Source organism: Gadus morhua, chromosome 21 (genome assembly GCF_902167405.1).
Source record: "Gadus morhua chromosome 21, gadMor3.0, whole genome shotgun sequence".
Taxonomy (NCBI): Eukaryota; Metazoa; Chordata; class Actinopteri; order Gadiformes; family Gadidae; genus Gadus; species Gadus morhua.
The window spans coordinates 20040982-20063167 of record NC_044068.1 but is presented as its reverse complement, the minus strand read 5'-3'; the positions used below and the strand labels follow the sequence as shown (position 1 = coordinate 20063167).

Sequence of the window (22186 nt, the reverse complement as noted above, 5' to 3'; positions counted from 1 at the left end):
GCCTCCCTGCTCCTTATTAACATGAATCTGGATTATGGAACCACAGGTAGAATTGGGATGTTGTGCAACAGTTGAGTCATGGTGCTGATAAGTGTGGGTGACTGTTTTGGAGCTCTGGTCTCCTTGGGGATTGGCTGAGTGGGTGGACAGCCTTTTACTGAGTCCCCATTGCGGCTGGTTCCCTCTCACCCCAGGCTCTATGCTGTGCTCTCCTCACCATTATGCTAGCCAGACAGGGTCAGCTGCTCTTGTGCAGCCCACACATCAGTTGGTGGCCCCATTTTGAAAATGTCAACCACTGCATAACTGTGCCAACATAATGGAACACAATTATTTCAAGGTACACACTTGCACTTTATTGATGGAAAATCTGTAGCTGTATGTCTAGTTAATTTGGACAGCTTTCCCCTGATGCTGGTGAATGATTCAGTCGTGATCAGTTTTCCATACACATTAATTATAACATAATGAATTCCAGTAACAGATTTGCAGAGGGGGTTATGATCATGATTTAAAGGTAAAGAATAAGACGATTATTGAAGTTAAACTCAAGTTTTCTCTTCCCTGGCACCCTGTGGCCTCCTCTGTTTCTCTCCTTGCAGTAAACTCTGCAACGTGTTGGACCGCCTCAGCATGATCGCAGAGAACGTGGTCAAAAGAACGGGATTCTACATCAACCGCTCTGACTTCTACTGTCACACCCTGAGACCCGACGAGAGGTATGGCCCCGCCTCTCTCTCCCTGTTGTTGTGACGTTCTGAAGAGAATAAATCAGATCCGATTATATACAGACCATTACACACATGTCTATCACTGTTTTAACATAAATGTGATTAAAACAAGGGAATGCAAACAGTAAAAGAAAAGCTGTATCCATTTATTACCAGAGAGCTTTACATGATCAGATTCTCCCTTATTCTTTCTTCATCTCTGTCTCTCTCATCGTGCCTCACTGCCCAGGGTGTGGGTTGGTACCCATAGGCACTATCTTTCTCATGCTGATTCTTTGCACAATGCTTTGGGGCAGATTATTTGCACATTTATATTGGTGTTAGTTTGCATGCACATGCCTGGCTCATCCTGCTTCTAGTTGGAGCTTTGGGAGGCCCTTCCTCACAAGCTAAAGCTACGAGTCCTCAGAATACATTATGCCCGTGAAGGGTATGTCGGGGATGTTGAGTTGGCACTTAATCTGTGTCAACAACGTGGGAAATAAGCCGCTGCTGTCCCTGTGTCTACAATGATCTGAACGAGATGTCACCTTGTCAAGTGTCGCCCGGTTATTGTTGACATCGTTCAAATCCAGTTATTCACGTCAGTGTTCTGTGGTTTTCCCTCTGAATCCTCCAGCAACATGCAGAGTACTGTCGTGGCAATTTCTCTATCAGAGTTTGCGTCTAAGACAGATGAGGTACTTAGATGCAAAAAGCACACAATACTGTAGACAATTGGTGGTCATATATATTTGTAATAAAAGTACGAACAAAGATACATCACAACATGCATCAACAAACAATAAAACAGGCAAACATTACAATAATCTGAGGCCTCAGATGGGAGCTTCTCGTTGCGTGTTACTACATGCTCTAAAGGTACGCTCGGGAGAAGTCCACCGATTGTTCCGAGTCGTGAGTTCTTATTCACTTGGGTTGGGTTCTGGAGGGGGTGTGTCCCCCAATAAACCAAAAGCCTTTGTTTACCAGATGGTAATCTTTACAACTGAAGCTCCCCTTGATGCCATTGGAGGGGGTGGCGGCCGTGCCATGTAACCCTATGGCTTTGTTGACGCTAGCCAGGGGGTCGAGGAACAGGCCCATACATCAAAGGATTGCATGGAAGATGATTTACAACACACAAAAACATAGGAACAGGCAGGCAATAAAATGCATCATACGACCCTCGAAGGTTCACACTTTAAATGACCCACAAGGAGAGTAGAAGGCAGGCAATATATGCATCACAGTGATGTTGCTAGGTACGCGTCCTGCGTCCCTGACGCATTAAAATCTGAAAGGACGCACTAAACTCACTATCCATGCGTCCCGGGGACGCATCTCATTTTCCCCATGAAAAACGATACATTGTGAACATTAAACAACTCGTGTTTAATCATAGTAACTGGCCAAAGAAACCTTCTTGTGAGCAGATCGGACAAGCGCTGTTTCAACCCTCTGCGCATCTACTTGGCGCAGACGTGATCCCCTGTACAAAGTATCGCGACATGCTAATTTAGCCGCTACCAAAACAACTAGCTCGTCACCGCTGATTTCATTTCAACAATTAAAAATACGAACTTCATAGTAAATAAACCCACGTTTCCACTGCTCGATGCTGTGCTCATTCGTGTCGAATGAGCAAATCAAACAGGATTTTTTTGCAATCCTTCTGATTGAATATATGTACATTTATGACAAAATCGTGAGGACTAGGCTTGTGACACACACACACACACACACACACACACACACACACACACACAAATGTGGCGCTCGCGCGGTAATAGCTCATTGGCGCCACCTAGTGATCATTATGTGCAAATGCACAGCCTCATTAAAATGACTTAGGGGTCATTTGACCCCTCTTGCGGCGCTAGGAGTAAGTAAAAATGGCCCGGCGTTTCTAGTGTTAAACATGAACGGTTGAGTACTCCAGCTCTAACCATATCATACCACCATCAAGGAGTTTAACACTATTAATTTAGAATAATAATAAAAAAGAAACACATTTTTTAAACTGGGGAGTCGACTCGGGACCCATTGAATTTCTCAGGGACCCACCCAACTCGCCACCTGTGGGTCCCGGGGACTCACTACATTGAAAACCTATCAACATCACTGCATCACATAAAATAGTAACAAAACTTAAGTTCATAGATAGACAAAAAACGTAACAACATGTAGATTTTCCATCACAGTACACAGGCACGTCTGTCAACAAGGCTGTTTAAAGCACAGCTGCTTGTCTGCGTGCTGGTGTAAAAATAAAGTATAGCTCAGGCTTTATAATCCACATACTTTATTCCACCAGCCGACAACATAGGGAAGTGAAACAAAGTCATCATTGGCTCCTGTTTTAAAGTTGCTAAATATTCTTTCAAAGCTCTATCCCAGTACCCCACTAGGAGCACCACTGTGTTGAACTGGTGGAGAGCACCTTTAGACTCTTCTTAACCGTCCTCACCAACTCTTTTGGAAACCTGTCCAGCTTATGTGGTGAATGATTGAATTATGACCAGGGTTCTCTCTGTCTGTGTGTGTGGTAACAGGTGGGGAGACGTTGGCGGTCACATCACACCCACAGGACGTCTTCAGGTATGGAGTGGAGCCCAACGCCTCCATATGAAGTGAAATAAAGTGAAACAGCTCCTTCACTCTGATCGGCGCTAGTCTGCCGTCAGAGTTTACACTCTAAAATCTGATCTGTGAGACTAGGCTGTGTATCTGACCTTAGTAACTCTCCCTTTTGTGCAGCTAAAACATGATGCACTACATTAGGCACTCCCACACATCATCAATGTTGCGTATACTGGTGTGGGCGAATTGATCTAAAGCTCAAATATAAGGAATATAATGTAAGGAAATATACATGGTACTTAGTCTTGCCTTTTTAAGACTAATATGAATTTACAAATCTATAACGAAAAAACGGTTACCAAATGTAAATGTTTTTTAACACAAACATTATTATTTACCGACCAGTTCCTAAACTAAGCCATGACATTTAAATTACTTCGACAAAATACCGGAGCCAGTACAATAATATCTTCCAGAGGATGAGAGCTCTTGGACATTTCAGACACTTTTTATCAACCTCACATTTCTCAGCTCAATAGGTATTTTGCTAAGCTGCTTGACAAACCTTTGGTTGTTGCTCCTGCTTTCGCTGTAGACTGGGGTACTGCGGACCAACTGTGTGGACTGTCTGGACCGGACCAACACGGCCCAGTTCATGGTGGGGAAGTGTGCTCTGGCCTATCAGCTGTACGCGCTCGGCATGATTGACAAGCCCAAGCTTCAGTTCGATACGGACTGCGTCAGGTAAACCGAGACTCTACCAGGACCCCACAGTGGGCATCTGGGCATGGGCTTTATTTTGTAATAATGTAAACAATTATAATCTATATTTAAGGGTACAATATGTAGGAAATTGACTGTACTTAATCAAACAATTATCTGCATGACCGTTATGTTTCACTATTTTCCGTGTACCCGGGTTGCCCGATACGAAAAAAGCAATGGAAGCAAAAAAACTAACGTGTTCCTTTTGAGAATGCACTTGATTCTACCCAACGCAAAGGAGTCCATGAGTAGACCCAAGCTCAAATACAGGTCCAGCTTGGGATTGCATTTGGAAGATGGAGGTCGCCGAGAGCCCCGAAGGGTTTCAGGACAGATGGTTTACTTTCCACTGTGTGTCCCAGGTTGTTTGAGGAGCTGTACGAGGACCACGGAGACACTCTCTCCTTGCAGTACGGTGGCTCCCAACTGGTCCACAGGGTCAAGACCTACCGCAAAATCGCCCCCTGGACCCAACACTCCAAGGACATCATGCAGACGCTGTCCCGCTACTACAGCAACGCCTTCTCAGGTAGCACACAGCCTTCTCTCCTCTGCACACAAACAAACTCTGACTGACACAGCCTCTTAATAGCACACACCAAACTCCTGCAATGGTTTTAGCTGCTTCCTTTCATTACACCCTCAAGTGGGATCCTAAAATAACCAGCATGAACCCATGCTTTGCTTCCAAATGTCCTCTCCTCTTCCATGCCCCTCCCCAACCAGGAGACCCACCTGACCCGCTAGTCACCTGTTACTATGGAGACACTGGGGCCGGTGGGGGGCCATGCAAAAAAATTCTCTGCTCATTGACCCCCCCTCACACAGGCACAAACACGCATGCTTAGCTCAGTTGGCACAACTGTTGCTCCCGTGGTGTACTCGCAGGGCGCGGCAAAGTACCCTTCCCACCCAACCATACGCTCTGCAGTCCCACCGCCAGTCCCCCACCTCCCACCAGCTTTCTCCGTAGTACCATCAGTCTCCTCTCCTTCCTACGAGTTAGCTCCAGATTTCATCATCACAAGTCAATACAGTGTCTCCTCTTGTGTATGGAGTACAGCTTTCATGTTATCGCTACACAAACACAAACACATACACATACGCATACACATACTCACACAGACTATCTGATGAGCATGTTACCGAAACAACATTTGACAACCAGCCAGCCTCTGGGTCTTTACTACATCTTTGTTTTACATCTCTACTGTAAAAGCAGAGCTATTATAAAGTACACATTGGCTTTTCACTACAGGACTATACCGCTTTTTATACAGGAGTTGAAACAAGGCACGTGTCAGGAGTTAACACATAGGTTTTAGTGTACCTTGTAAATCATCATCTCCCTGACCCTAACTCCGTTGTAAGAGTCCTATCGGAGTCGTCTAACGCGCCTCGTGTGCATGGACTTGTTGATGCGTGAACAGGGTGGTTTTAAATCATCGCTTTGAAAAAATGTAAATGGACAGCTGTGCTTCATCAAGTCTTCTCTTGGTCATTGTCACAGAGTTGAGATATTAGCAGGGGTCCCTGAAGGCATTCTTATTTCCCGGCGCCCGTTCAGCCTTGGAGGGCCCGGCCGTTCACTGGTGCATTAGCTTTGGATCGCACATTTATCTTTGCTCACAAGTCCAAGTAAATTCTCAAATCTCTTGCAAAACAGTTACACTTATCCAACTCTTTCATTCCTGATACCGATTGGGAGCAACACATCTCTGAATAGCACCTGTCCTCCCAGACCAGTCCCTTGTGTTTTGCTTTCATTTAAAAGCTGAATATTGGTCTAACCCACTTCCAAACTTTGTCAAATATGAATAAAGCTAACGGAAACATACAACACGATTGTATGCAATTTAAGTAACATATTATTTTATTATAGAATAAAAAAAAAATATATATATATATACCTACACACAAAAATACAATAAAGGAGCAAAATTAAGTTTTTAGTATTGGTTTGTTTCTGTATAACACTGAAGTTTCTTATTTAATCATTGTGAGCTTATTCTATCCGAGTTCTTGTTGTGCGTATCATTTGAGAGACGCAAATGCGTTGTATACCTTTTTAGAAAAGACGTGAAGGCATGTACACATGCACAAAGTACTACGCAGAATAGTTTGGACTAATTAAGGAGAACAGCTATAACGGACAATAGTAGCCTTAAACCTATTCCTCATTTCTCTTAATACTATATTTGCAGAGGGCATTTTTGATGGCCTGTCATAATAGTTGCTTTTTGATCCCGACTATAAGGTGAACAGTGGTTGGAACAAGTGTGCTGTCAACGGCTGAAATGTGGAACGTGTGATGCGTCTTTTTAGGATTGCAAAAGTTGTATTTTTAGGGACTTTAGCAGATGCTTTTATCCAAAGAGACTTTGTCAGAAGAATGAGAAACAATGTACGTATCTCTGTCAGTACAGTAATGATGTTCATAGAACCAAATGCCAAGCACCAGTAATTGCTAGGTTAACCCATTCCCTGTATTCAACAAAGATAGCTTTTAGCTAGGATAAGATGCTACACAACTAAGAACTATTATTAAGTGCCAGGACGTACACCATACAATTGTGTAGGAGGGGTGGGAGGGGGTGGCTATGCATAGTCTAGGTAAACTCTGAACAGGTGAGTCTTGAGTATTTTGCGGAAGTTGCTGAGCAACTCTGCGGTCCTGACATCGGCAGTGAGCTCAACATTGCGGTACCAAAAAAAAGAAGAGAGTTGTGACTTTGATTGACTTTTAGTTGCTCTTAGCGACACCAGACGTCGAGCTGAAGTAATTGAGCTAGGGTGTGTGATTTGACCAACGCTTGGAGGTAGGCAGGGGCAGTTCCATTGACTGCCTTGTATGCGAGTAACATCATCTTTAATCTGATGCAAGCTACTACTACAGGGAGCCAGTGGAGGTCCCGGAAGAGGCGGGTCACATGGGAGAATTTAGGCAGGTTGAACACAAGGCGCGCTGCAGCGTTCTGGATGCGCTGCAAAGGTTTGAACACAGAGGCAGGGAGTCCAGCCAGGAGCGAGTTGCAGTGGTCGAGGCGGGAGATGACCAGCACTTGGACTAGGAGCGGAGCTGCTTCCCTCGGGGGGAAGTGCCGGATCCTGCGGATGTTGTAGAGGGTAAATCTGCAGGATCGGGCCACCGAGCTGATGTTTGTGGTGCAGCATAACTCATTGTCCAGTACCACATCAAGGTGTCCTCAACACTACAGTGACCAATTCAATTAAATTCAAAGTGTTTATTGTCATATGCATGAATGAGACGTTCTCAGTTGTGCAATGAAATTCTTCCTTTGTTACCACAGACTGAATGCCAAGATTTGCAGACCAGTAAGTCTATGTGAGGGCAATCTTTCCCTGATATAAGGAAGAGCTCAGTAACAACTTTTCTTGTGTGTTAAGTCGTAGACATAAGTAATGGCAAGGTTAAAATTAACCAAAAGATTAGTGTCAAAATGACCAGGGTTTTGTAATCAAACCACCTTTGTTTCCATCAAGTGTTCATTTGGGGACCTATTTGTAACCAGCATCAGCTCTAACTGTCGATGGTGAAGACTGGGAGATACAGATGTAATTATCAGTGCACTAATTAACTCGTGGGCCAGAAAATCAGAAGTCTAGTTCGCTATAGGAGAAAGGGGTATTAGCAATATGAATTGATTGACAGAGTAAAGGACGCACACAATCAACAAGTACGTTTTGAGAGCTATATTGTGTAGATTTAAAGAAGTAAAATAAAATAATAATAAATTAAAAAAACATGAGGTATCAACCAGTTTCTCAATATATCCAGCCACTGGGAAAATCAGAATCTTGGTAACAAAATAACAGTCCTTGGTTTGGGTAGCTCCCCACTACCTCTACAGAGATGGGAGAAATCCCAGCGGGAGAAGAATCTTCATCCAGATCTCACCAGGAATCCATACAAGCAAAAAGACCCGGCCTATAAAGGCCAGAAAAAGGGTCACTATAACATTCATATAAATAAACTATACTTACTACTTAAGTAAGCATAGTACATACTACATTTAAAGCTATACTGTACGATGTGAGAGAGCTAGCATGATTTGAAATTAGCTTCTCTTTGGAGTTCCGTTTAACTCCTCCCCCACCCTTCAGGACTCCCTGCCCCCACCCCTCGACACAGAGCCGTGCACGAGCGCTGCTGCTGCTTACGGCTTACTTCAACGGCAACCATTGCGTCACTTTTCAGGCCATTCAACTCCCTCAGCTGTCGCCATCGCTGAAAAGCTAATCCAATATTTATTCTCGTTTTTCCTCGAGCAGTCTCCAACTTCTTTTTTGTTGCTGCCTTTTCAGTTTCTGTCTTTCTTTTTCTTGCCTTTTTAAAAGGATGAACCGGGGCAAGTAACGGTGGCAGTGGTAACTTCAGTTGTTTCTCATCCATTGTGTAAACGTCGTAGGCTCACTAGGTCTAGTCCACTGTCATGAACTACTATGACAACAACGCTTTCTTTGCCCTCCGTGAACGCGCTCAGGCCGGCTCAGGCTCGTACACAGAGGGGAGAGAACGCGCAGGCTTGTGATTGGTTCTTTAGATCCGGGCACAGTGTCTCCGATTGGTAAGCATTTTAACAGGTTTATAGCAGCTACAGAATTCGTTTTTTTTTCGCTTCTTTTTCATTGCCCATAAGTTATTTATTGCTGTCAGGATGTAAAAACCAATTTCAACAACATATTAAAAAGTGCATATTACTGGATCCCGTACAATATGCGTTTAATACTAAATGTAAATAAATGCATATTAACACACATATTTATACATATACATAGTTTTCTAATAATCATGTTAACTACTTTTTAACACATTCTCAACATTAACATGAGACAAATGGCTGAACATTTCTTTCCGTTCATCTCCTTTACTTTTAACTAAAACAACGTAATGTAAAACATTTTTAAAACATACATGAAATTAATGCCCCGTTAATCCACATTAACATTAACAGATGCACACTTCAACTCTGTTCATCAGACGAACATCAATAAAGATTACTCACCAGAGGCTCAAACATCACATATACACACACACTCATACACACACACGTACAAGGCAGAATACACTGCTCTCATCAGTCCAGGTTCCGCTTTTGAAGAGACAGGGACACGGGAGTTCAGTAATATGCAACGAAGTATAACGAATATGCAACGAAGTATTACAGTGGCTAATGGCATGAGCTAGTGCTATAGTTGTTAATAACCAACTCACGTTCTCCTTCGTTTCCGTCACAAACACGGTCCACTAATCAACCCACAGCAACAACAAAAAAAACTTCGTTCTCTGCGCTGCCGATAATTATTCAAAATGTTGGGATATATCTGGCTCTCTCACGCAAACAATAATTTCCTTCAAGAGAAAGTTTGCATGCCGCCACCTCGACAACGGTCCGGCATAGAGAGAGAGAGAGAGAGAGAGAAACGGCAGGTACACCTTGACGGTGTCTGATTGGCTACGCTATGTTGTCTTACGTGAACTCCTCATGTCACCCGAATCTTGTACACTTTGAGAAAGGCACATTCGCCACATTTGAAATAAACCAAATATTATTTTTAAACAGATATAAATAACCTTGTGTACATTAATCTTTTTAATCTATTTATTGACATATTTAGGATTTCAATCATAAATCCTTGACTGTGTCTGATTGGCTACGCTACGTTGCCTTACGTGAACTCCTCAGGTCACCCGAATCTTGTACACTTTAAGAAAGGCACATTCGCCACATTTGAAATAACCAAAATATTATTTTTAAACATATAAATAACCTTGTGTACATTAATCTTTTTAATCTATTTATTGACATATTTAGGATTTCAATCATAAATACTTATTTATTTATTTATCTTATTAATTTATTGATCTAATCAATTAACTGAAACTGGACTTCTGATAAGGCCTAGTAACCTGGGTTACATATTCGTTAGTATTGTATCGTTTTTTAACTACATGGATAAACATTTCCTAAATTACCATGCTTCTAGAACATAAAATGAGTAAGGGATGCAAAAGATAGTCCAGATACTCACATAGGTGGCGCTATATTCAGTACTTGAATGTACAAATGTCAACAGGCTGCCATTTCCACTAGGAATTGCAATATCCATGAAACTTTGGGGAGACGCACCATTCGTCATGATGAACAGCTTTCGTGCTGAGTGGTCAGATAATTTTGAATTATTCCAATGACCACAACTTGACCAAATGCCCGCACATTCCCTGATTCTGATCCCCAGATTGTTGAGGCAACAAAGTGGACCCACATGTACCAGGTGGGACTATACGAGAGCCTAAGTTTGCGGAGATATAACATTTTTATGTTGAATATATGCATATTTGTTACCTTTAAGCAGCTATATCTGTCACAATGATGTATGTTTGGCAGTCTAAGATGGCTAAAAGGGGCAGATGCCATATGCATGCCTAATTGAAAGTCTTTCTAAAAAAGCCAAAGTGATTCGACTTGTTTGAAGTTTGCATATGTAAACTCTCTGGCCGATGCTAGCTGGGCCTTAAAGGGATGCACACATCGTTTCTCTAAAGCCTGTTTTGACGGTGGATTTTGCCACAGTGTACTTTAGTATCATGGACAGGGATTTTGATATGTTTACTTCTGGTAAACCTGTTTTCATAGCCTACCAAGGCCTTTTGACCATACTAAACGGGAGCACCATTTGCTCACCAACTTATGGAAGACAGCTCTTCCTCAAAATCTAGTCTGATTGCTCTTGGGGATTGATTTGTCCATGTGGCGAAGTGGTAGAGCTGTGGGAAGATGAGTAGAAGGTTGATGGTTTGTCAGTGCAGTCAGTAAATGTAAATTTGAAAATACTGGGTGTTGAAATTGTTGTGGTCAGAATTGAGAAGCCCAGAGAGGGTATTATCCTTAAATATTCCTACTTGATCTAGCAATGGAGGACTCATGTTCTCCTCACATCTTCTCAATGAATCATCATCATGAGTCTCACAGTTTAACCGTGTTTCTGTATATACTTAAACAAATGGTGGTTATTGACCACACTTGTTTCCAACTTACCTGTCATCTTTTTGGATGCTGAGGAACTCTCAGGCCGACGCTGATCCCCAATGTCTGAGTCTCACCTGGATGCCTCTGTGAGCAAGGTGCTATAGAAGTCAGCTCTTGATGTGGTCCTCCTGTTGAACTCCTGGCTAGCTCATCACATGTATAAGTTGGCTCTGAATGTAGTCCTCCTGTTTAACTCCTGGCTGGCTCGCCAAATTATGAAGTATAGAGATGGTTCGAAGCAGGGTGCAGTTTCCAGGTCCTAAATAGATCATAGAGCCAAGTTGCAATGTTCAATCATTTATTGGCAGGCTCCTGCAGGAAACCCCAACAACCAACCTACCATCCTGCTACGTGGTGGAATCTCTTCTATGTTACACTCTGTTACTCCGTGTGGCTCTGTCCCATTATTATCTGTTGCTCTCCCATAGGGCTGAACGATTTTGGGAAATAATGTAATTGCGATTATTTCTACCAACATTGCTGTCACAATTTACTGTGTTTTTCCTTTTTAAAGTTCCTTACGGTCTTTATTATTCATTAAACAAGCAATAAATCATTCTATAGCATGACCAACACAACATTGGAAGCAGTCGACATATAATCTGTTATTTACTTTAGGCCAGGTCTATGTGTTAAGATTAATTTGTGCATGAATTGTTATTATAACTTTATTTAACTATTGAATTGTAAAAGAAAAATAAATATGAATCTTACTGATCTCCAGGCAGGAAGAAATCCCAAAAAAATATTAGCGCAACCATTGCCTTTTTTCCAAGTCGCGTTCTATTACATCACAATGTTGGTTTGAATTTGATATATCGTTCAGCCCTACTCTCCCATTATGTGTCCCATGATAGTGTGTCATCTCCCCTTATTATCTGTTGCTCTCTCATTCAGTCTCACCGTCCTATTACCATCTCTCTGTTACCCTTTACTATGTTCTTATTTCATCACACAACTGAACACATGACAATGCTGTCAGATACCTTCCCATCATTACCTGGTCACTAGGGCTGTAACGATACACAAACTCACGATTCGGTTTGTATCACGATTTTTGACCCACGGTTCGATACATCCCACGATTTTTTTAAATTTAAAAAGCATTTTATTTAAACAACACTTATATACCAATTAACTTAATGTAACATTTAATAACAAATAATTTGGAACACTGAACAGATTTGAACAGAAAGAATTCTATTATACTATTAGCTATACTATTAAAGTATAGCTAAATTAATAAAGAAATAACCAAAGATTGCAGTTGGAGGATGCTTTTTGTTGGTAGGCAAAAACCCTCAACTGTTTGGTTGGTTTAGTCAAATATCCTTATTAGCGCTTCTTATTAGGCTATGTAGCTTAAATAATGACATAATCAGGCCGTATAGAATGCAACATGTTTAATAGCCTAACTTTCAATAGATGGGGAAAAACATGAACGTCTAACATGAACGTCGCAACAACGAGGCATAGTGTTACGAGTAGCATATGTGTGTGCGCGAGAATGGCAGTGTGCGTATGCGTGTGTGAGTGACGTCAGCGAGTGAGTGGACGAGCGAGGAGAGCGGGCGGTAGCGCGTGTGTCTTGTGAGGAAGCGAACGAGTCCGGTAGAATAAAGTACCCATCCTGTCAATAATCGGTGGCCACTTTATCCCGACCTATAAGCAGACAAACTGCCAGTCAAATCACACAAAACAATAGAGACAGGATCACTCAGGCAATTTTTTTCGCGCTTGGCCCACTCTGGATAAATGTCGTTCATATCGCATATGAGGACCTCGACGGCTGTGGAGAAATGCAATCCTCCGTAGCCACGGAGAACTGTCATCACAGAGAGGGCATCTCGTCGCATACTTACGGCATCGATAGGAAGGGGCGCTGTCAGCAGACTATTATTTAGACAAATTATTAGCAAATTTCAATCGGACAATTTGACCGGAGAGTTAGAAAGGGCGTATCGCGCTTCTGCCTTCTCACACCGCGAGACAGGTCCGTGGCTTTGAGTGTCGCGATTTTGGTTTCGATACGCGTATCGTTACAGCCCTACTGGTCACATACAAAAAGATGCAACTTCCTGATACCTATTGGCCTACTTGCATTGGGGGGGTAACCCTCCCCCCAATGCTCCAGTCAACTCCTCCAGTACGGTAGGAGACTGAGGTCTAGGAGGAAGGGGGATGGGAACAGGATGAAGGGGAATTCACATGAGTGGTTAGATGACCTTCTCATAGTAGTGGGGGGGATCAACACGGATGTTTGGTCCGTTCAACTCACAGTGGGGGTCAGAGACAGGGCTCCGGCAGGAAGAACAGAACAAGTCAACACATAACTGTTCACCCATTGATGCATCTCTTTTCACTGCCCTGCCTGCTTCTTAAAGTTATAATCTCAAAGATGACATGTCAATCATGTCAATAAATGTTTGTTTAATCAGTATTTGTACTATTTGCGACTATGGTAACCCAATTGTGATTAGTCTATGGCCCACTGATGAAGGCCCTTGCATTTGCAGTATTGTGAATCTTACCATCTGGGTGTCAATGGCATCAGGTTAGTGTTAGTGAGGCTTCCTACGTCCCCAGGTCCTGGCTGTTCAACCCGAGCGGCTAGGCGGAGCTGTCGAAACCGTTTTCTTCTTCAACCAACTCACTTGGTCGGTGGCTCTGGGTCTCTCCTCCAGACGCAGACCGGCAGGACGCCATCAACCTGTTCCTCCAGGTGTACCAGCCCTCTGAGCAGCGGCCCCACCTGTGGGAGCTGCCCACAGACTTCTACCTGCACCATAAGAGCAGCATGGCCCTGGCCCAGGAGAGACGCAGGTCAGCTGGCACATGGCTCACAGAGCATGCATACACATTGCCAAGTTTGTACACAACTTATTTTCTATCAATGTAATACAAGTCTGGCCTTTTGGAGTAGATGTGTGTATCTGGACTCCATAGCACAAGGGGAAGGTTCAGCCATTCATGCGCTACACATTAATTAACTTCCCTTTTCTTTTTAATTTTAGGGCATTTAGCAGACGCTTTTATCCAAAGCGACTTACAATAATTACATTTGTCATAAGAAGTGCAACAATATATCGCTGTCGAACCAAGTGCAAGTACAAGAATCGCTAGGCTAACCAATTCCCCGTGTTAAAGCAATGATAGCAGCTACTGCTGTTGCTACACAGTTAAGTACTATAATACAATACAATACAATACAATGTACAATGGTGGCCAGAAGGGGGAGGGTGGCTATGCAGAGTCGAGGTGGACTCTGAACAGGCGAGTCTTGAGTCTTTTTCGGAAGATGGTGAGCGACTGCGGTCCTGAGATCGGCAGGGAGCTCGTTCCACCACTGAGGTCCCAAAACCGAGAAAAGTTGTGACTTTGCTGATCGACCTTTGCTAGCTCTTAGCGATGGCAGCACCAGACGTCCAGCTGAGGTAGTTGAGCGGGGGGATCGAGCTGGGGTGAGTGGCTTTAACAATGCTTGGAGGTAGGCAGGGGCACTTCCATCGACTGCCTTGTATGCCAGTACCATCATCTTTAATTTGATGCGAGCTACTACAGGGAGCCAGTGGAGGTCCCGGAAGAGGGGGGTCACATGGGAGAACTTTGGTAGGTTGAACACGAGGCGCGCTGCTGCATTCTGGATGCGCTGCAAAGGTTTAATCGCAGAGGCAGGAAGTCCAGCCAGGAGTGAGTTGCAGTAGTCGAGGCGGGAGAAGACCAGTGATTGGACTAGAAGCTGAGCTACTTCCCTTGTGAAGAAGGGCCGGATTCTGCGGATGTTGTAAATTGCAAATCTGCAGGATCAGGCCACCGCAGTGATGTTTGCGGTGCAGCATAACTGATTGTCCAATGCCACACCGAGGTTTCTGGCAGTTGGAGAAGGAGATACAGTGATGTTCTCAACGGTGACCAGTAAGTCCATGTGTGGGCAATCTTTCCCTGGGATTAGGAGGAGCTCGGTTTTGTTGAGGTTAAGGCTCAGGATATGGGCAGTTGTCCAGGTGCTGACGTCTGCCAGACATTCCGATATGCATGTTGCAATCAGGGCTTTATCAGATGAGGGGAAAGAGAGAAATAGCGTGTTGTCAGCATAGCAGTGATAGGAAAAGCCGTGTGATGTAATTACAGAGCCCAGAGATCTGGTATAGAGGGAGAACAGAAGAGGCCCCAGTACAGAGCCTTGAGGGACACCAGTTGCAAGCGTGCAAGGTTTGGACAAGGAGCCATTCCATGTTACTTGAAAGGTGTGGTTCATCAGGTAGGATGTGAACCAGGAAAGAGCAGATTCAGCAATGCCAAGTTCGGCAAGAGTGGCAAGGAGGATCTGGTGGTTCACCGTGTCAAATGCTGCATACAGGTCGAGGAGAATGAGAACTGATGAAAGGGACGAGGCTCTGGCAGCACGGACGGACTCAGTCACCACGAGGAGAGCCGTCTCAGTGGAGTGTGCCTTCTTGAAGCCTGACTGGTGAGGGTCAAGCAGGTTGTTGGATGAGAGATAGGACAGTTGGTTAGCAATGGCACGTTCCAGTGTTTTAGAGAGGAATGAAAGAAGAGATACCGGTCTGTAGTTCTGGATGTCGATGGTATTAAGAGTTGTTTTTTTGTGGAGAGGCTTTATTCTGGCAGTCTTGAAAGACGCTGGAACAATGCCTGAAGTGAGGGAGGAGTTGATAAGTGAGGTGAGAAATGGCAGGATGTCGCTTGAGACATCCTGGAGGAGAGAGGACGGGATAGTGTCAACGGGGCAGGTGGTGGCATGGTTAGATGTTATTATTCTGTTGACCTCGTCAGAGGTGAGAGGGATAAATTGGGTAAAGACAGAGGAGGGGATGGGAGGATGGAGGCAGGGGTAAAGTAGGTAACAAAGTCATCAGCAGTGAGGCAGGAAGGAGGTGGGGGTGAGGGGGGGTTGAGGAGGGACGAGAACAGGGAAAACAGTTTCCTGGGATTTGAGGCGGAGGAGTTGATTTTGGTCCGGTAGAAGGCAGATTTGGTTGTTGACACAGTGGAGGTGAAATCAGAAAGAAGGAAAAGATAGTGAGGTAGATCATTAGGACAGTCTGATCTCTCCCATTTCCTCTCAGCTGCCCGCAACTTTGTTCTACAAGTCCGCAGAGGTTCGGACAGCCAAGGTGGGGGGGGTGAGGATCGCGCTGGTCTGGAGGGGAAGGGACAGAGGGAATCCAAGGAGGAGGAGAGGGAGGATAGCAGAGTGTCTGAAGATTCCTCTGTAGATAGTTGAGAGAAGCGTTCAATAGAAGGTAGTGAAGACAGAACAGTAGAGGGAGAGAGGGATTTGAGGTTACGGCAGGTGGTGACAATGTGGAGACTAGAGAGGAGGGGGGGAGAGGATTTCAAGGGGAGAGAAAAATCTCCCCTTGAAATGATGTCAGATACGGGGAGCGGGGTAACGAAGAGAGAAGAGGTGCCGCAGGACCTAGTGAATATTAGGTCAAGTTGGTTCCCGGCCCTGTGTTTGGGAGGAGAAGGGGATAGTGTTAAGTCAAAGGTGGCGAAAAAGTTGGTTAGTTCAGGTGAGTGTAACTTCTCTGGCAGGATGTTGAAGTCGCCAAGGATAACGAGTGGTGTGCCATCCTCAGGAAAGCAGCTGAGGAGGGCATCCATTTCGTCGTAGAAGTCACGCAGGGGACCTGGAGGACGGTAGATCACCACAATGGAGAGCTTGATAGGAAGGGTGACAGTTACAGCGTGGAGTTCAAACGCAGATCTGGCCAAGTGTTCTAGTGGCAAGACCTGGTAGGACCACATGGGCGAGATGAGGAGTCTGGTCACTCCTCCTCGCCCAGATGGTCTAGGGGTGTGCGAGAATGAGTAGACGGTGTAGAGGGTAGCAGACTTCTCTGGAGTGATCCAAGTCTCTTGTCATGGCCAGGAAGTGAAGGGTCATGAGGGACGTGTAGGCTGAAATCGAGTCCGCCTTCTTCACCGCCGATTGGCAGTTCCAGAGTCCTCCCATCACCTCAAGAACACTGTAAGCAAGGGTAGGTGGATGGCACAGATTAGGCGGGTTACTGCGCCGAGCAGAGGAGCTATGGTAACGCCGTCTATTGGTGGAAATCCTGACAATGAGTGAGGTACGACACATAGCTGCAATTGGGCAGGTGGCCTCCCCGGGCTTCCTCGAGGGACTCCCACAGAGAGACTCCCTTAGTCTTTGTTTCCCGGGTCTTCGTTTGCAGGGTCCTGACGCTAATAATAGCTAGCCTTTAAATGCACAAGGTAGCTCAGGCAGCCGTAGCTCCGCCCACCAATCAAGCCTATTGTTGTCACCTTGTGACTGAAACTAGTCTCAACGACCTATTACTAAAAAACAGCGACGGCAGCCAAAACTAACACAGCGGCAATAGGGTTAAAGTTAGTACAAGCAATCGTAATTCAACACTTGGAATCTTAGTTTCCAAACTCACCTACCGCCAGATATGAGAAAACTTTCTTGTAAAACAAAATGTATTATACTGAGTTTAGTCAGCTTCCTGACTCTGCTAAGTACTAGGCTGACTTAGCTCCGCCCAGCTATCAAGCCTCATGTTCTCGCCTTAAGTGAAAGAAACTAGCCTCAACGACCTCTTAACTGCTCACAACAGCACAAGCCTAAATCACACAGCAGTAACAGATGGAAAGTTAGTACAAGCAATCGTAATTCTAAACACTAGGAATCCTAGTTTCCAAACTCACCTACAGCCAGATATGAGACAACCTTCTTGTAAGACAAAATGTATTATACTGCTGAATGGCTGTGCTCACTTCATAGATCAGGCTCTCTGTGCTCGTCCTTCAAATCAGCCAAAGGAGACCATCGCCATGGCAACTTCCATTCACACAAATGGGTTGTATTGAGTTGGTAAAAGTCAATGTATCCCGACGTTCCGCAGCTGTTTTCATAACAAGGTTAAGTCCGGCCTCACCATTCTGAGCTGCTGAGGGGATTCAAGCTTTCCTCCCCAGGCGTAAAATTCCTGTTTTCTCTCGTTCTCTCCGTCTCAAGCTACACATACTGGTGGTCTGAAGGAGTGTTGGCCTTCCTGCCTGTGGCCTACGACGAAGGTAACCAGCAGATACTTTTATAGCACGTGACCATGGAGAGGGACCATGATGATATTATTATTCCGTGTGTGTGTGTGTGTGTGTGTGTGTGAGTGTGAGAGAGTAGTGCAGGTTGGCTGGTAATTAGTCGCAGGTTGTTAGTCGCTTTGGATAAAAGATTCAGCAAAATCCGCTAAATGTAAAATGTGTGTAGTGGCTTGCAAGGACAACATGAGGAAGGTGAAGGTGAAGCGTGTAAACCGCTACGACGAGGCCATCGACATCTACACCGAGTTCTTCAAGCCGTACGAGCTCACGTCCTTCGACGACACCTTCTGCATCGCCATGACCAACTCCGCAAGGTGTCCACACTAACACTCCTACACATGCCTCACACACCACTGGCACAGGCTCTGGCTCTCCTTCAACATGCAGAGGGTAGAACCGACTGCGCACCTTAGAATAAGTCCTTCATATTTACACAGGGACTGGGTCCTCTTCCCCATAATACATGGCCTGATGATCCATGTTGCCACGCAGGAGATCTCCCTAAAGGCCTGATTCCACCAGAAGCGTTACGGCAGCGTTACGGCTGCGGCACGTCTTGGGCGCGGTCACCGCAGCAGATAGGTTCCACTCTAATCAATGAGACCGTTTCCACCGGGCGCGGCTGCGGAACGTCTCAGCAGCTCATGTAGCCCATCACCACTTCACATCAACATTATTACGTCATGACCGGTGGCACCAGGTCAGCAGTCAATCAATCAAAGGGTCTCAGAGGATCGGCAACATGGACGACGAGAGACTCATTGTCGAAGTTCAGCAACATGAAGTCATTTATGTACCAAATCATCCTTTTTATAAGGGCAATGGCCGGAAGGACAAAGCGTGGCATTTAATTGCAGTCGTTTTGGGACTGGAAGTTGAGTACATTAGGTTTAGGATTATCGCGTGATCTCGTGATCTCGCTTGAATACTACTGGCTCGCAAGGCAGCGTTGCGCTGCCGTATCGCGCCCGGTGGAAATGCAAGTAGGGCAGAGTCGCAGCCGTTCCGTGCAGCTGCTGTAACGCAGCCGTAACGCGTGCGGTGGAATCCCGGTGTAAGTGTGGATGGTGATGGCTGTTTTAACCTGTGCACACTGATTGCTTAATGTGAAAAAGGTGTGCAGCCTCACTCAGTCTTTGTCAGTTTTCTATGTGATGTTTCATATGGTAAGTGAATTGCCTAACTAACTATCAGCTGCATATCTTTGACTATGGATGTTCCCAATGCTTCCCTTTCTTTGTTTTCTGAATTTTACACCATTTGTTGTTGGGCGATTTCAATGAGACACCATGTTAGGAGCGTTTCCTCTCCCGTAGCCCTCTTGCCCTCGTATCCGTGCTGAATCCGCAACAAGCAAAGCACCGTGGAAAACTATTTGTATTCAGCTGATCTAAAAGTAAAGTAAAGTGGATAAAACAACAATAACGTTATAGTCATAACTCGTTTTAATTGTTGCTCACTGTATCATAAGTAGGATTATTGTCTCCTTTATTGGCAAACCATATTTGACGGGTAGGGATGCGGAGCAGGTGAAGTTCGGGTTGATTAACCCCTGCCTAAGTAGAAGCGGGCGACGGGATGAAGACGTGATGACCTAACCTGGTGTTTTCCCTCCAGGGAGTTCATGCCCAAGACGGTGGGAGTGGACCCCAGCCCATTCACTGTGCGCAAGCCTGAGGAGACCGGGAAGTCCGTGCTGGGGTGTGTGTGTGTGTGTGTCAGCCTGTCTCTTTTTTTTTTTATTGTTGTTTTTAATGGAGGAGGGGATTGTGTAATGACACCCGATGTTCTTGTGTCACTGTGCCCTGATATGTGAAAAACAACAAACCTTGCCAGCTCTTGTCATGCATCATCACCATCACTGGGCACGACCACCCTGCTTATTTACATCTGTATAAAGACCCACTCAGATTCTCACGAACCTGAACAAAAAATATTGTACTTTCACACATCTATGCTAAATAATTGAATACAGGGAATTACCCTGGGACATTTAACGTCAAACCAAAAATATAATTTTTGTTTGTTTTCTATTCATGCTCAATCCTAATCAAGGTAACCTGGCAAGAGCAAGGAAATGGGGATGTCTTTGTCTGGGGTTCGTACCAGCTGGTGTATGAAGTTATTATTGTAGCAAAATTATTGTAGCATAAGTAAGTATGCTTACACTAAAGTCACAAATGTGTAACAGTAAATTGAAGTCGTAAATATCTATTCTTTTATAATTTGGGGGGTATGGGGGGAGGGGGGGGGGGGGCAACTTCACACAGCCAGTGCAGTATCCGAGACATATCTGAACTTATTATTATATATTATGGCGACCATTAAAATGCATTGAAGGACACTTGTGGCATGTTCATGCACTAACTATCTCATCTCATCTCATTTTCGTCCGCTTATCCGGGGTCGGGTCGCGGGGGGAGCAGCTCAAGCAGGGGGCCCCAGACTTCCCTTTCCCGGGCCACATTAACCAACTCTGACGGGGGGATCCCGAGGCGTTCCCAGGCCAGTGTTGAGATATAATCTCTCCACCTAGTCCTGGGTCTTCCCCGAGGCCTCCTCCCCACTGGACGTGCCTGAAACACCTCCCAAGGAAGGCGCCCAGTGGGCATCCTTACCAGATGCCCGAACCACCTCAGCTGACTCCTTTCTAAGTAAAGGAGCAGCGGCTCTAATCCGAGTTCCTCACGGATGGCTGAGCTTCTCACCCTATCCCTAAGGGAGACGCCAGCCACCCTTCTGAGAAAACTCATCTCGGCCGCTTGTACCCGCGATCTCGTCCTTTCGGTCATCACCCAGCCCTCATGACCATAGGTGAGGATAGGAACGAAGATCGACCGGTAGATCGAGAGCTTTGCCTTGCGGCTCAGCTCTCTTTTCGTTACAACGGTGCGGTAAAGCGAACGCAATACCGCCCCCGCTGCTCCGATTCTCCGGCCAATCTCACGCTCCATAGTACCCTCACTCGCGAACAAGACCCCGAGGTACTTGAACCCCTTCACTTGGGCTAAGGACTCATTTCCTACCCGGAGTAAGCAATCCATCGGTTTCCTGCTAAGAGTCATGGCCTCAGATTTAGCGGTGCTGATCCTCATCCCAGCCGCTTCACACTCGGCCGCCAGCCGATCCAGTGAGTGCTGAAGGTCACAGGCCGATGATCCCATGAGGACCACATCATCTGCAAAAAGCAGTGACGAGATCCTCAGACCACCGAACTGCAACCCCTCCCCACCACGACTACGCCTCGATATCCTGTCCATGTATATCACAAACAGGATTGGTGACAAGGTGCAGCCCTGGCGGAGACCAGCCCCCACTGAGAACGAAACTGACTGGCTGCCGAGGACACGAACACAGCTCTCACTTTGGAAGTACAGGGATTGGATGGCCCTGAGGATAGACCCCCTTACCCCATACTCCCGCAGCACCTCCCACAGTTTCTCCCGGGGGACCCGGTCATACGCCTTCTCCAGATCCACAAAACACATGTAGACCGGATGGGCATACTCCCAGGCCCCCTCCAGGATCCTTGCGAGAGTGAAGAGCTGGTCCGTAGTTCCACGTCCGGGGCGAAAACCGCATTGTTCCTCTTCAATCTGAGGTTCGACGATCGGCCGAACCCTCCTTTCCAGCACCTTGGAGTAGACTTTACCAGGGAGGCTGAGAAGTGTGATACCCCGGTAATTGGCACACACTCTCTGGTCCCCCTTTTTGAACAGGGGAACCACCACCCCGGTTTGCCACTCCTTTGGCACTGTACCCGACTCCCACGCGATGTTGAATAGGCGTGTCAACCATGACAGCCCCTCAACACCCAGAGCCTTTAGCATTTCTGGCTGGATCTCATCAATCCCTGGGGCTTTGCCACTGCGGAGATGTTTAACTACCTCAGTGACCTCCACCTGGGAAATTGACGACGAAACACCATCAACCTCGAGCTCTGCCTCCAACATAGAGGGCGTGTTATTCGGATTCAGG

General features: G+C 45.5%; 1 protein-coding gene across 2 annotated transcripts in view; it reads left to right on the top strand.

Annotated features, from left to right (window-relative positions):
* Window positions 1-22186, top strand: part of fig4a (FIG4 phosphoinositide 5-phosphatase a) — a 77511-nt gene that overhangs the window by 30716 nt on the left and 24609 nt on the right. For both annotated transcript variants that reach the window (XM_030344815.1, XM_030344816.1), the window contains exons 13-20: window positions 603-719; window positions 3266-3311; window positions 3889-4037; window positions 4421-4587; window positions 13795-13933; window positions 18123-18181; window positions 18375-18522; window positions 19826-19909. In XM_030344815.1, the coding sequence (XP_030200675.1) occupies window positions 603-719; window positions 3266-3311; window positions 3889-4037; window positions 4421-4587; window positions 13795-13933; window positions 18123-18181; window positions 18375-18522; window positions 19826-19909 (909 nt within the window). The remainder of the gene's footprint in view (window positions 1-602; window positions 720-3265; window positions 3312-3888; window positions 4038-4420; window positions 4588-13794; window positions 13934-18122; window positions 18182-18374; window positions 18523-19825; window positions 19910-22186) is intronic.